At 59.6% G+C, this 12,280-nt stretch overlaps 1 protein-coding gene across 7 annotated transcripts in view; it reads left to right on the top strand.

Annotated features, from left to right (window-relative positions):
* The window catches only part of BAIAP2 (BAR/IMD domain containing adaptor protein 2), a gene marked incomplete at its 3' end in the record, with an annotated part of 32,936 nt that overhangs the window by 17,983 nt on the left and 2,673 nt on the right, over positions 1 to 12,280 (top strand). For 2 of the 7 annotated variants that reach the window (XM_079323701.1, XM_079323700.1), the window contains exons 7-13: positions 3,108 to 3,260; positions 4,630 to 4,857; positions 5,440 to 5,641; positions 6,068 to 6,269; positions 6,369 to 6,437; positions 6,625 to 6,787; positions 8,357 to 8,391. In XM_079323701.1, the coding sequence (XP_079179827.1) occupies positions 3,108 to 3,260; positions 4,630 to 4,857; positions 5,440 to 5,641; positions 6,068 to 6,269; positions 6,369 to 6,437; positions 6,625 to 6,787; positions 8,357 to 8,391 (1,052 nt within the window). Of the gene's footprint in view, positions 1 to 3,107; positions 3,261 to 4,629; positions 4,858 to 5,439; positions 5,642 to 6,067; positions 6,270 to 6,368; positions 6,438 to 6,624; positions 6,792 to 6,941; positions 7,041 to 8,356; positions 8,392 to 8,824; positions 10,066 to 10,656; positions 10,705 to 12,280 lie in introns of those variants that run through there. The other 5 variants (XM_079323703.1, XM_079323705.1, XM_079323704.1 and 2 more) reach the window with 5 other exon arrangements.

Here is a 12,280-nt window from a genome sequence, read left to right as displayed (position 1 = left end):
AGTGGCAGCCCTGGCACAGCTCCCTGTGCCACAGCCCCTGCCCGGCTGCCACGTGCTGACACTGCTAATTAGGTCAGCGGCTCCTGGTGAATTGGAAGTGGATGCAGGAGGCAGGGGGGGAGCTCGGGGGAGTTATTTGAGGCCTCTCCAACCTAGAAACCCAGAAAAGATTTTCTGGAGCTGTTGGGTGGCTCTGGCTGTGGGTACGACCACCACACTCCCTGCCTGCTCCGATCACAAATGGGGTTTCTTTTTCCTCCTTCAAACTGGGAATTTTACACAGACGATTCTCAGCATGTGAATTTGAAGCTGACAACCTCAATCAGTCAAGGTCTCGGTTTACAATGTAGTGCTTGAGTGGTTCCTGCTTGTCAGAGAGGTCTTGGGGAAGCACCTTCCCCCCAGCCCTTACAGGGGGCTGAGAAAGGAGTTTGGCTGTGGTTCAGTGTGGGGTGGCTGAGCCTTTTCCCATTTCTGGGGAATGGAGATGGGAGCAGCAGCCCTGCAGGTAAAGCCTCACTCCTGGGTAAGGCAGAGCCTCTCCTTCAGTGCACTCCCCAGATCTTACACTGTGCTTTGTGTGTTACTTTTCTCCCCCCGTGCATCTGGCACATTTAACAGGCTTTTTATTTAAATTTGCCTTTCTGGGCGTTATCCGAAAGCCCACTGTCATTCTGAGCAAACCCAAACTGAAAACCACCTCGTGAGCAAGGAGTGTCGCTCGCCATTTTGTGATGGAAGTGTAAAACCCAGGCTGTGGTAAATCAATGGCACAGGGAGCATATTTACATAAAGTATATAAAGCTCTGAGTACTAAGTTTGGAGCGTGGGCTGTGCTGGGAGCGGCGTGTTCCGACTGGCTGAGACAAGCCTTTCCCCAGCACAGGAATCAGCAGCAGCCTTGCAGAACCAGCCTGAGAGCAGGGCTGTGAACAAGGATTGTACCTGTGGGTTTCAGTCCTGAGAGCTGCAGCTCTGAGCTGCTGAGCCCAGCGTTTCTCCCTGTGCTGTGTGCCTGGGCTGGAGCCCTGCCCTGCCTGACCCAGGTGTGGGGATTCTGCAGGGAATCACTGCAGGATGGGCCTTGTGCTACTGAACCAAATTAGCTGGAGCTGAGCTCTTTTCACTCCTCACCTTCTCGTTCTTGGTGGCCCAGTTAGGAAATTAAGCAGGATGAGTTTTGGGGATCGGGGTCTGTGTGTGCTCTGCTATTTCAGGTGCTGTCAGGGTTGTGCTTTCCTTCCAGAAATGGGGCTGTGCAGGAGGTGGGGGGGGGGTTGTCCTGCCCCTTCCCCTGGGACAGAAACTTGTGCAGGCAGGTGTGGGCAGCAGGGCTTGGTCCATCCTGAGCATAGCAGGGCTGTGCTGGAGGGGCCAGGAGCTCTCCAGGCTGGCACTGGGGCACCCACTCCCCATCTCTCATCACTGCTGCCAGCCTCTGCCTCTGGCTCTGTCCCTGTGCTGTTCCAGGCTAATAATACCCGGGAGGAGGCGGCTGCCTTCCCGAGCACATCCTCCTCCTCCTCCTCCTCCTCCTCCTCCTCCTCCTCCTCCTCCTCCTCCTCCTCTCTCAGAGGCTTTGTGTGCCCAGGGCTGCTGCTGCCTCTCCCTGTGCTGAGCCCCAGCCCCTCTGTGCTGGCACAGCTGTCCCAGTGCTGTGCTCTGTATCTTTGCTCCAGGGTGATGCCAAAACCTCCACCTCTTCCACTTGAGTGCCCAGCGGCATCAGCTCAGTTCCCTTCACTTATTTCTCCTCATGGCCACAGGCTTTTGCACTAGATTTTCTCTTTTTGGAGGAAAAAATTCTCTTTGAATTAGGGTTGTTGGTTACAAACTGGGTTTTTAATCTGTTTCTCACTGACCCCCCTTTCCCTCACCAAGGTTGGTGCAATGTGGGGAGACCCAAAACCTGCTGGCTCTGGCATGAGCCCTGCACAGGGTTTTGTTCTCAGGGGGTGCTTGGAGCAGAGTGGGAGCCAGGAGCAGGTCCAGCCCCAAAATAATCCCCCTTTGAAGTCTGGGATGTCACTGAATCTTGCTGCTTTTGTTGGTTTGCTCCATTTTGTGTGTCTGCTAATAAATATTGTAGCACGCTAAAAATATCTGATAACCGTGAAGAAGCAGCAAAGCTGCTTTGGGCCCTGAATTTCCAGTTTAATTCCTGTCTCAGAGAAGCTTGGGCTGCCTGAATCAGGTGCAGCCCTGCCTGGGCTGGGGGTGTTGTGGCTTTCAGTGTGGTGGTGTGACTGTCCTAGGGAAGAGATGGTGTCAAGGAGGTGTCACAGTGTGGGACAGCGATGGCTGAGAGGTGCTGCTCTCAGAGCCCCTGGTGCCACATTGCAGGTGGAAGCTGGAGCATCCAAAGGGATGGAGGAGAGGGTGGCCAGGTCAGGGAGCTGGGGGCACCTCGTGTGCCCTGTGCTCAGGTGCTGCCCTGTGCTCCCTGGAGGCCCCTGTGCCAACTTTCCATCACCCAGGGCAAAGCAGCCAGGATCCCCCAGCCCAGCTCGTGTGGTGCTGCTGTGCCAGGTGTGGTAGAGCAGAGCCCAGCGTGGCACAGCTGTGCTGGCACCCACTGGGAGAGCAGGAGCCCGGGTGTGACACCAGGGAACATCCAGGGTGTCCTGTGCCAGTGTGTGGCACTGCCCTGGCACCATCTCTGTGTCCCCTGTGTGAAACACAGACTGAAGGGGAGTTTTGGGGGCCCTGTGTGTGGCAGGGTCCCCGTGCAGGATCCCTCACAGCCCGGGGAGCAGGGGAGATGCTGGAGTGCTCCAGGAGCCGCTTTGTGAGCCGGGGGCTGCGGGGGCTACTGGGGGCTGCTGGGGGCTGCTGCCAGTGCTGGGCCATTGGGGCAGCCCCCAGCAGCCCCAGCAGCCCCAGCAGCCCCAGTCCCTGCAGCCCCCAGCCCCAGTCCCAGCAGCCCCAGCAGCCCCCAGCCCCAGCCCCCAGCCCCAGCCGGGTACAGCTCGTCCCGTGCAGCCCACGGGCTGACTCAGCCTCTGCGCGGGGGCTGCCGTGAGCAGGGGGGCTGAGCAGGCACACGTGCGTGTCCCGTGCCGGGGTCCCCGCCTGCAGCCCCCTCCCTGCTCCTCTCCCCCTTCCAGTACATCGAAGCCATCAGCAACAAGCAAGGGGAGCTGGAGAATTACGTGTCTGACGGGTACAAGACGGCTCTGACGGAAGAGAGGAGACGGTTCTGCTTCCTGGTGGAGAAGCAGTGCGCCGTGGCCAAGAGTGCCATCACCTACCACGCCAAGGTCAGTCAGTCCTGGCTGCCCCATCACTGGGTGGGTGCTCCCAGCTCAGGCTGCATCCCATAGGAACAGCCTGGTATCCCAAAATCCACATCTGGTGCAGCTCAGGGGACCGAGGGGGTGATGGAGCAGCAGGTGACTCCAGGGAAGATGCCCCGGCAGGAGCAGCTGCTCCAAATCCCTCTTGCCCATGGCAGCTCCACATTTCCCCTGCCCCTGGTTGCCCCCATGTCCTGCAGCAGGGCTGGAGCTGCCCCTGCCCGCCTGGGAAGCAGCAGCACCTGCCTTGGGCTGGAGCAGAATCCTGCAGCCGAGGGCTGGCAGTGCTGTGCTGCTCCACAGCTCGTGCTCCCGCTCTGGTTGTTCCCTGCGTGGCTCACAGCCGCCATCTGTCACCGCCACGCTTGGCACTGGAGCAGGAGAGGGAGTTGGGATTAGTCAGCTCTGTCCTGGCACAGCCACGGGCGGGATCCACGCTCGGCTCGCTGAGCGTAGAGCAGGAGGGGAAAACACCCTGCAGGGCTGGGGGTCAGCAGGAACAGAGCAAAACCTCTCTGCAGCAGCACCCAGAGGGGGATTGTGCAGGAGGGGCCTTTGCAGGTGGCCTGTCCAGAGCGTGGTGGGTGTCCTGCTAAAAACTCCACCCTGCTGCTGCCCGTGGCTCCTGCAGGATGCTCTTCAGGATCGTCAGGCTGGACCCACTGGAAGCTGTTGGGGAAATATGCAGGGGCTTTGAAATTGGATTTAGAGGGGTTTTGATATGCAGAACCACATTTTGTCTCCAGATGAGGCAGAGCAGAGACATCAGGTCCCCCTTGGCTGTACTGGAGAGTGACCTCGAGGGGGTTGGGACATCTTCCCCCTCTGAGTCACACAATGGGATACTCATACATTCTGGGTGAATAAGGACAAGTTTGGCTCCATCTGTTCCCCCTCCTGGAGCATGGTAGCAGGTGGCTGCCAGTCCTGCAGGCAGGGAGCAGGGGGCTTGGCTGCAGCTCTGGGGCCTGGAGCACCCAAAGGAAGCAGCTCATCCCTTGGGGCACTGGCTGTACCCTGCCAAGCTTTCAGGCCCATTTTATTTCCCTGCTCCACATGGGGCCCAGCTCCCTGCAGCCTGGAGATGCTGGACACTGGATATCTCAGAATAAACTGAGGAGATGAATTGCCTTTTCTTTCCCTCATTCCTGTTTCTCATGATACCTTTGTGGCTGTGCTGGAAGCAGGATGTCCCTGTGTGTTATCTGTGCCACGCACAGAGCCACTGACCCACCCCAGACCAGCTCAGCCCTGGATCCGTGTGGTGCTGCCTGGGCAGGGGGGGCAGACCCCCTGCAGCCCTGTGCCCTCACTGCTGCTTTTCCTCCTGCAGGGGAAGGAGATGCTGACGCAGAAGCTGCCGCTGTGGCAGCAATCCTGCTCGGATCCCAACAAGATCCCGGAGCGCGCCATACAGCTGATGCAGCAGATGGCTGCCAGCAGCAATGGCACCATAATGCCCAGCCCTCTGTCCACATCCAAGTCCAACCTCATCATCTCTGACCCCATCCCTGGTGCCAAACCTCTCCCTGTCCCCCCGGAGCTGGCACCTTTTGTAGGAGTAAGTATCTCTGTGCTGGAAGCTGTGCTGCCCTCCTGAGCAAAGCCGCAGGGACGAGCCCAGGCCGGTGTCACCGCTGTCCTTGGCAAGTTGCCCTTGGCTGTCACTGATGGCAGGGATGGCATCTGTGCTCTGCCATCCTGGGATGTGGGAATGAGCCTGGCCTGGGGACGGGCAGCCTGTCCCAGCTCATCCTGCTGGAGCTTGAGGCTCCCAGGGGCTTTTTGGGGAACTCACAATTGGACCTTCCTGTCCAGGCTGGTCCCCGAGCTGTGGGACCGAACCCAGCTACCCCAGTAACTGCGGGAGAAAGGCCTGGAGTGACCCATGGGATGAAGGGCCCTTCACAAGAGGGTGTCCCCCTTATGTGGCAGCACGAGCTGAGCATAGAGCTCAGAGCAGTAAAACACCCCAGAGGTGACCCCACTGCTCCCCCAGAGAAGTTTGGTGTGGGTGGGTGCTAACCCAACAGGACAAAGCTCTGGTTTGCCTCTGTCCCTGGAGCTGTGTCCCACTGGGCAGTGCAGGGGGATGATGGCCTAAGGAAGCCCCCCTGTGTCCCCCTCCCCTCCTGTCTCGCAGCGCATGTCAGCACAGGAGGCCATGCCAGTGATGAACGGAGTCTCGGGCTCCGACAGCGACGGCTACAACCACTGGTCTGAGATGAAGCCAGCACAGCCCAAATCTTTATCTCCTCCCCAGCCTCAGAAGCAGCTGAGTGACTCTTACTCCAATACACTCCCAGTTCGCAAAAACGTGGCACCGAAAAACAGCTATGCCTCAGGTGAGGCCCCAGCCCTGCCTGGGGGGCTGAGCCAGCTCTGCCACAGGAGAGGGCTGGGGACAGCCTGGGGATGGTGACTGGGGTGCTGCTGTGGGGGGACAGTGACCAACAGCATCCCCCAGCTGTCAAGTGCTGCCTGAGGCTCTCGGTGTGAGGAAATGCTGGAGCTGGGCTCTGCCCTGCGGTTTCACAGGATTTCCAGGAGGAAAACCCTGTGGAGTCTGGCACAGGGAAGCTGCTCCCTTTGCCATGGCTGGTGGGTGATGCTGAGAGTCTGCTCCTGTTTATTGAGGGAAAGGTGTGAGACACACCAGAGGTTTTAGTGCAACCTGGGCTGAAAGAAGGAGGGGTGGGGATGCTGTCCTGTGCCTGGGGATGGAATTGGGGTGCAGGATTTGGGGCACCCAGCAGTGTCTGTTCCTCCAGCTGAAAACAAGACACTGCCACGCTCCAGCTCCATGGCTGCCGGGCTCGAGAGGAACGGCCGGACGCGCGTGCAGGCGATTTTCTCACACGCTGCTGGGGATAACAGCACCCTCCTGAGCTTCAAGGAGGGAGACCTCATCACCCTGCTGGTGCCCGAGGCCAGGGACGGCTGGCACTACGGGGAGAGCGAGAAAACCAAAATGTGAGTGTGCTGGGAGTGCTCAGTGCTCGTGTGGATGCTCCGGGTTTGGTTTGTCATCAAATGTCGACATCCAACTCCATCCCCACCTTTGCCTTTCAGGAGGGGCTGGTTTCCTTTCTCCTACACACGGGTCCTTGACAATGATGGCAGCGAGAGGGTGCACACCAGGTAGGAGCATCGTGTGGGGTGACAGGGAGTCTGTGTGCTTGGGGTGGGAATTAGGAATTCCTTAGGAAATCTTGTTAGGAATAACAGCACGGAGGGTGGTGCTGCTTCTGGGTGGCTTTTGCTGTGAGTGCATGAGTGGCCTGGGAGTCTCTGCATGGAGCTGATGCCTCTGCTCTGGGCTCCCCAGCCTGCAGCAAGGGAAGAGCAGCAGCACTGGCAACCTCCTGGACAAGGATGACATCTCCATCCCGCCACCAGACTATGGCATGGCCTCCCAGGCCTTCCCTGCACAGGGCACCAACACCTTCAAGCAGCGGCCCTACAGCGTGGCCGTGCCTGCCTTCTCCCAGGTGAGCTTCTCCCGTGGCCTGTCCCACTCTGGGGGTGTTTGAGGAGGGGGGGATGCTGGAGCAGATCCCTGTCCCCAGGGATGGGACAGTGGGAGCGTTCCCGTGCTGCTGGGGGTGCTGAGGGCAGCTCTCCAACCTCTGTTCGTTGTTTTAGGACTACCTAATGCCCTATGGGTGTGCAATTAAAGACTATTCCAGTGGCCTGTGCCAAGCACCCTCCGCTCACTACAAGCCTTACTCTAGGTCGACAGCTGTAAGTCTGATGCTTGCAATGTTTCCCTTGGGATTTATGGAAATTTGGCTGCTTTGTGCCTGGTGACCCCGTGCCTTGCCTCACCCTGCTCCTGCTGAGCACCTCTCCTGGGGTGAAGGGATGCAGGGAGCTCTTGGATGGGGAGGAATGGGCAAGGCACGGGGGGCAGTGGCACAAAACAGCCCCGTAAACCCCCAAAGGACAACACTTGCTGACTCCCACCAGAAACAGGCTGCTCACAGGCAGCTGGAAGTGTTTTCTCTGGCACATGCCAATTCAAGCCGGTGGCAGTCCCGTGGGGACACTGGGGCAGATCCTGGACAGCATTCCTGAGTGTCCAAAGCAAGCCCAGGGCTTCTTGGATCAGAAGCCAGGGAGGATGCACGAGCAGGTGGGATCAGCCCAACCCAGTAGCTGCTGGGGCAGTGGAGCTCTCCCACCAGGACGAGCACAGTGGGATGAGCCACGCTGGCATCAGGTGCTGGCAGAGGGGGAGAGGATGAGGAGGGAGAGGGAAGGGCAGTCAGCACTGACCTTCGACAGGGCACCTCAGAGGGATCTGATCCTCTCTGCAGGGACTGGGGAGGAAGCACAGCCCCACTCCTTGCTGTTTTGCTGGGGTGTTCCAGCACGATTTGCTGCTGGGGTTGGTATTTTGTGACTGGGAGCATTCCTGGGAAGGTGGGAATTGGGTCTCTGGTGGCTGTGGGTCTCCAGCTCAAAGGCCAGAGACTCCCCCCTTTCCCTGGAGTGTCCCACATTTGCCATGGAGAGCAGAGCTGCTCTAGTCATATCCCAGGGCAGATCCTTGCTCAGGGAGGGATGTCCTTGAGGGAAGTTCTCCAGGTCTGGTCCCTCTCTGCATCCTCTCCCTGCAGAGCCTGCTCAGCACCGGCTGAAGGAGAAAATGGTCCAAAACCCTGTGGGTTTCTGGTGGGAGTGAATACAGGCAACCCCTCTTTCCACAGAACATTTCACTGGTGTCTCTCAGTCGTGCAGCCCCTTTCCAACAGTCTCAGCATCTCAGCAGCAGCCAGAGCTCTGTTTCTCAGAGGGGCTGGGCTGGGCAGAGCAGGGCTCTCCCAGCAGTCACATTTCCATGTCTGGCCAGATAAATCCTACAGAGAGTGGTGAACTTCACTCCCTGCTGTGTGAATCCACTCCAACCATCTCCATGTCTCCTTTCCTCTCCAAAATGCATCAGCTCTTGGCCCTGCTCCCTGATGCACTTTGGTTTGTTCGTGTGACCCTCTGGTGGCACCTGAGCAGGCACAGCCCACAGTCCCTCACTGTGCTTCCTCCCCTCCTCTCCACAGGGCCTCGATGACTACGGGACGAGGTCTGTCAGCAGGTAAGATGTCACCTTCCTGTCACATTCCCTGCGAGCTGTTGGCGTTGGCTGTGGGTGAAGCTGAGGGGCTGTGTCCCCACAGGGGTCCCTGCGTGGGACTGGCAGTGCCTGGGACGGGGCCAGGTCTCCTCTGTGAGACTGGGGGGACCCAGGGAGGGCAGGTCCCGGGGCCAGCCTGGTGTCCCCAACCTCCTGCTGCTCCAGAGAGTCGCGTCTCCCGATCTCCTGCGGGCTCCCCCTGCCCGGGGAAGCCACGGAGAGCTCAGTCTCCATCCCCTCCTCCTCGGAGCCGCCCCGTCTGGCTCCTGGGGCTGAGCCGGTGGCTGGGTGGAGCTGGCTGCCGGTCCGTGGTGGGTCCTGGTGCCGGGAGGGTCTGGGCTCCCGGCTCTGCTGCCCCGCGGCCACTCTGGCATCTCTGTGCTTTGTTCCGCAGCGGCAGTGGCAGTTTGGTATCAACGGTGTGAGGACACCTGGGCTCGCAGCGGCCCCTTGCTGCTTGGAAGAGCTTTCTGCTTCTTTCCCCCCCTCCCCCTTTTTTTTTTCCTTCCCTTTCGTTTCTCTTTCTCTACTTCTTTTGGATTTGAAACTCTTGTGATCTTCAAGGAAACCATGGTGCTTCTCACCCCTCCCTGGTGTTCACAGTGCCCTTGTTTCTGAAGCCTTTTTTTGGAGCAGAAACTGCTGCCAGGTCTGTGCTCGCAGCCCAGGTGCAGTTGTCACTTAGTGGGACCCGGTGTTTGTCCTCCCGTGTGATGTTAGCGATGCACTGTCCCCCCAGGGGCCGCGCCGGCCGCCCCGCACGAGCCTGGACCAAACTCCCAGACCGGATCACATATGCATGGCCTCTGGTGTCCGTACTGTTACCGAGCATCCGGGATGCCCGCGCCCGGGATGCCGCTCCCGGAGGGAGGGGCAGCGTCCCCTCCTCCCCCTCGGCCCGATCCGCTTCATCCCAGCGCCGTGGCTTTGGGAGAAGCGGATGGCACAGAGCTCCCGCCCCGGGGAAAGGGCTGCTTCTGGGCTGGGGTCCCCTGGGAACCCCCCCCCCGGAAGGGTTACTCCTGGTTGTTTTATAAATATATATATATATTTTTTGTAGCAAGGTATTGTTACCTCACGTTAGGGCTGGGGCTCCGAGGGTTGCTCGCATCCCCAAACCAGGCTTGGGCGAGGCAGCCCCTGCAGGGGGCTCGGTGGTGCCCGGGGGGTCCCCACCCCGCAATGGGGGTCCCCCTCCCGCACTAGCCCGGCCGTAGCCCTCCCAGTGCCCGTGGCCGTCTCCACTGCAAAGCTGTTCACGCTTTTTTCTGATGTGATTTTTAAGACCTCTGACATTGCCTGTTTACTGGGACATTGCTGGCAATAGACCTCCCCCCCCCCCACCCGGACCAGTTTTTGGGTTATTTCCTCGCCTACGGGCACACTGTTCTGAGCCCCTCCTGCATCGATGTCCGAATTTTGCTAAGGATTTTTAACCCAGGATATTTCACGATGAATGACTGAATGTAGAGGGAAAAAAAACAAAACAAAACAAAAAACAACAAACCACAAACCCAGCCTAGCAAAGCCTGTGTGGAGATTGTAAAGTGCTGAAAAACCTTTTTTTAAAAGCCAGAGAGAATTGTGCCCTGTACTGAGTTATTGTTTGAATAAAAGTTTTATTTATTGCATTGAGCTGGGCCTCGGTGTCTTTTTCGGCTGCCGTGCCTGCGTGCTGCCCTGACCGCCTGCCTCGCATTCCCAGGCTGTGTTTTGGTCCCTGCTCCATCCCCGGGGACGCTGCTCATCCCGCCGCCACTAAACAGCTTCGCTGAGCGGGAGCAGCGACAGCTGCTTTAGGGCCGGGCCCCTGTCCCCGAGCATCCCGGGGGTGATGCTGCTCCTGTGCCGCATGCCGAGGCTCCGGCTGCGCTTTCCCGGCGCTGGGAAAGCGGCGGCGGCCGCTCCGGGGGGAAGGAAGCCGCCCCCTCCCTTCCGCAGCCCCCGCCGTGCCCGGCCGCGGCTCCCACAGCTCCCGCCTGGCCGTGCCCTTCCTTCCCCTCCTCGCAGCACCAGCCACTCAATAAACACGACTTTTCCTCCTTTTTCTTCTTTTTTTTCCTCCTGTTTCCTCTGCCCCCGCCGGCGCTGCGTGCGGGGTGGCCAGCGGGCTCTCGGGCCGGGTGGCCACCGGCTCGTGGCCTTTGAGCCTCTCCTTAACCACGAACCTTCTGTTCCCATCAAGCGTCCCGGTGTCCTCCAACCTGCCTTCTGTTTCCCTTGCAGCCCCGATGTTGAAGTGGCCAGGTTTTGAGGTGGCCCTGCCCGTAGTTAGTAAGTGACATTGTCGCGGGTGCGCTGGGCAGCGGGTGCCGCCGGGGGCTGCGCGGGGACGGTGCCACCGCTCTGCTTCCCGCTGCACCCACCCCAGCGTGTCCCCTCCCTCCGCCACCCCTGTCCCCGAGAGCTGCGGGCTCCGGGCCGCCTCTGCCGCTCGCCCCCTGCGCTTGCCGCGCTGCTGAGCCGCTCCTGCGCTTCCCCCGCTGCCCGTAACCAGCTCTTTGGTCGCAGGTGTCGCGCCCGGTGTCCTGCCCGGTGTCCTGCCCGGTGCCCGCCGCTGTCCCCGGCCCTCTCGGGCGGGGCGGAGCACGTCCGCGCTAACCGCAAGTTTTTTGAGCAGCTTTTGTTTTTGTTGTAGACTCGTCCTGGCCCCAGGGACGGGATGCAGGAGCCTCCCCAGGAGTCCAGACCCTCCTCGCTGGCACTGCAGAGCCTGGAGAGCCCCTTGCCCGTTTCTCTTTGATCCATGAGCTGCTTTCCCTGGAGCTGCAGGCTCCAGCCCAGTGGCTCTTCTCTGCCAGGACAGAAATAGTTAAATGAGCCCCGGGTGACTCATCAAAGCAACTTTTCCTCTCCCTCCAGTCCTGAGAATCTATTTTGGCATCCTGAGAGGGAAAGTGATCTAAGCATCTGCATTAATTAGGTGTGAAATTAATTACCCTATTTTTAAGCAAAAGTAATTTATCCTTTAAGGAAAGAAAAGGCGAACGTGGAGAGGTGAGGAATGGCAGAGAGGGGCCTGGGGCTTACAATGAGTGCCTGTCCCAGGGGGGTGGATGTCCCAGCATCTTCCTTTCTGCTCTGGGAGATGGCTGGGGACATCCCAAAGCTTCTGGGGACATCCCAAAGCTTCTGGGGACATCCCAAAGCTGCTCTGTCCAGGTGCACACGGTAACCACAGCACTTTACCTGAACCCACGTCAGGGGGAGCAGGGCTGTGTCCCCACGATGGGTGACCGGCCAGTGGGACCTGTCCTGGGTGGCCACTGCTTCCACCAGGGACAGGAGATTGAGTGGTTCCCTGGGAAGGGCTGGGGGCAGTGGGAAGAGGAGACAGAGGGGCTGCAGGGAGGACAGGGGGGGCTTGGTGGCTCCCCAGGCAGACAGACAGACTCCAGAGTTGCCCACATCCCCCAGGAATTAGCTCCTGCTGGGAGAGGGCAGAGGGCACCTCCTGGAGAAGGGGCAAGGATGCTCCCCGTGCCAAGGCAGTCCTTGTCCCCTGTCCTGGCCAAGTGACCATGGCAGCAGGAGGGTGCTGGGACACCCCAGGTAGGTGAAACCCAAGGTCAGCCTGTCTGGGCTCTGGACTCTGACAAGCTCACCCAGGTGTCCTCAGTCCCCCACACTCCTCCTCTTGGATATGAACTCTCCAGAGGCAGCACAAGGGCTCTGCAGGGAGCTGCCAGCTCTGCCCTTGGCCAGGAGGTGAAGCCATAACCCCCTGCTCCAGGGCTGGCTGATCCTGCAGTGCTCCCATCTGTGGGAGCTGTTTGAGCCCAGCCTTGGAGGAGGCTGGAGCAGCTTCACTGGCACCCCCAGCTTTAGGCTGAGGGAGAGTGAGGTAGAA

Source organism: Erithacus rubecula (assembly GCF_903797595.1).
Source record: "Erithacus rubecula genome assembly, chromosome: 20".
NCBI lineage: Eukaryota > Metazoa > Chordata > Aves > Passeriformes > Muscicapidae > Erithacus > Erithacus rubecula.
Note: the sequence above shows the minus strand (reverse complement) of the source record. Positions and strands in the feature narration are given on the sequence as shown.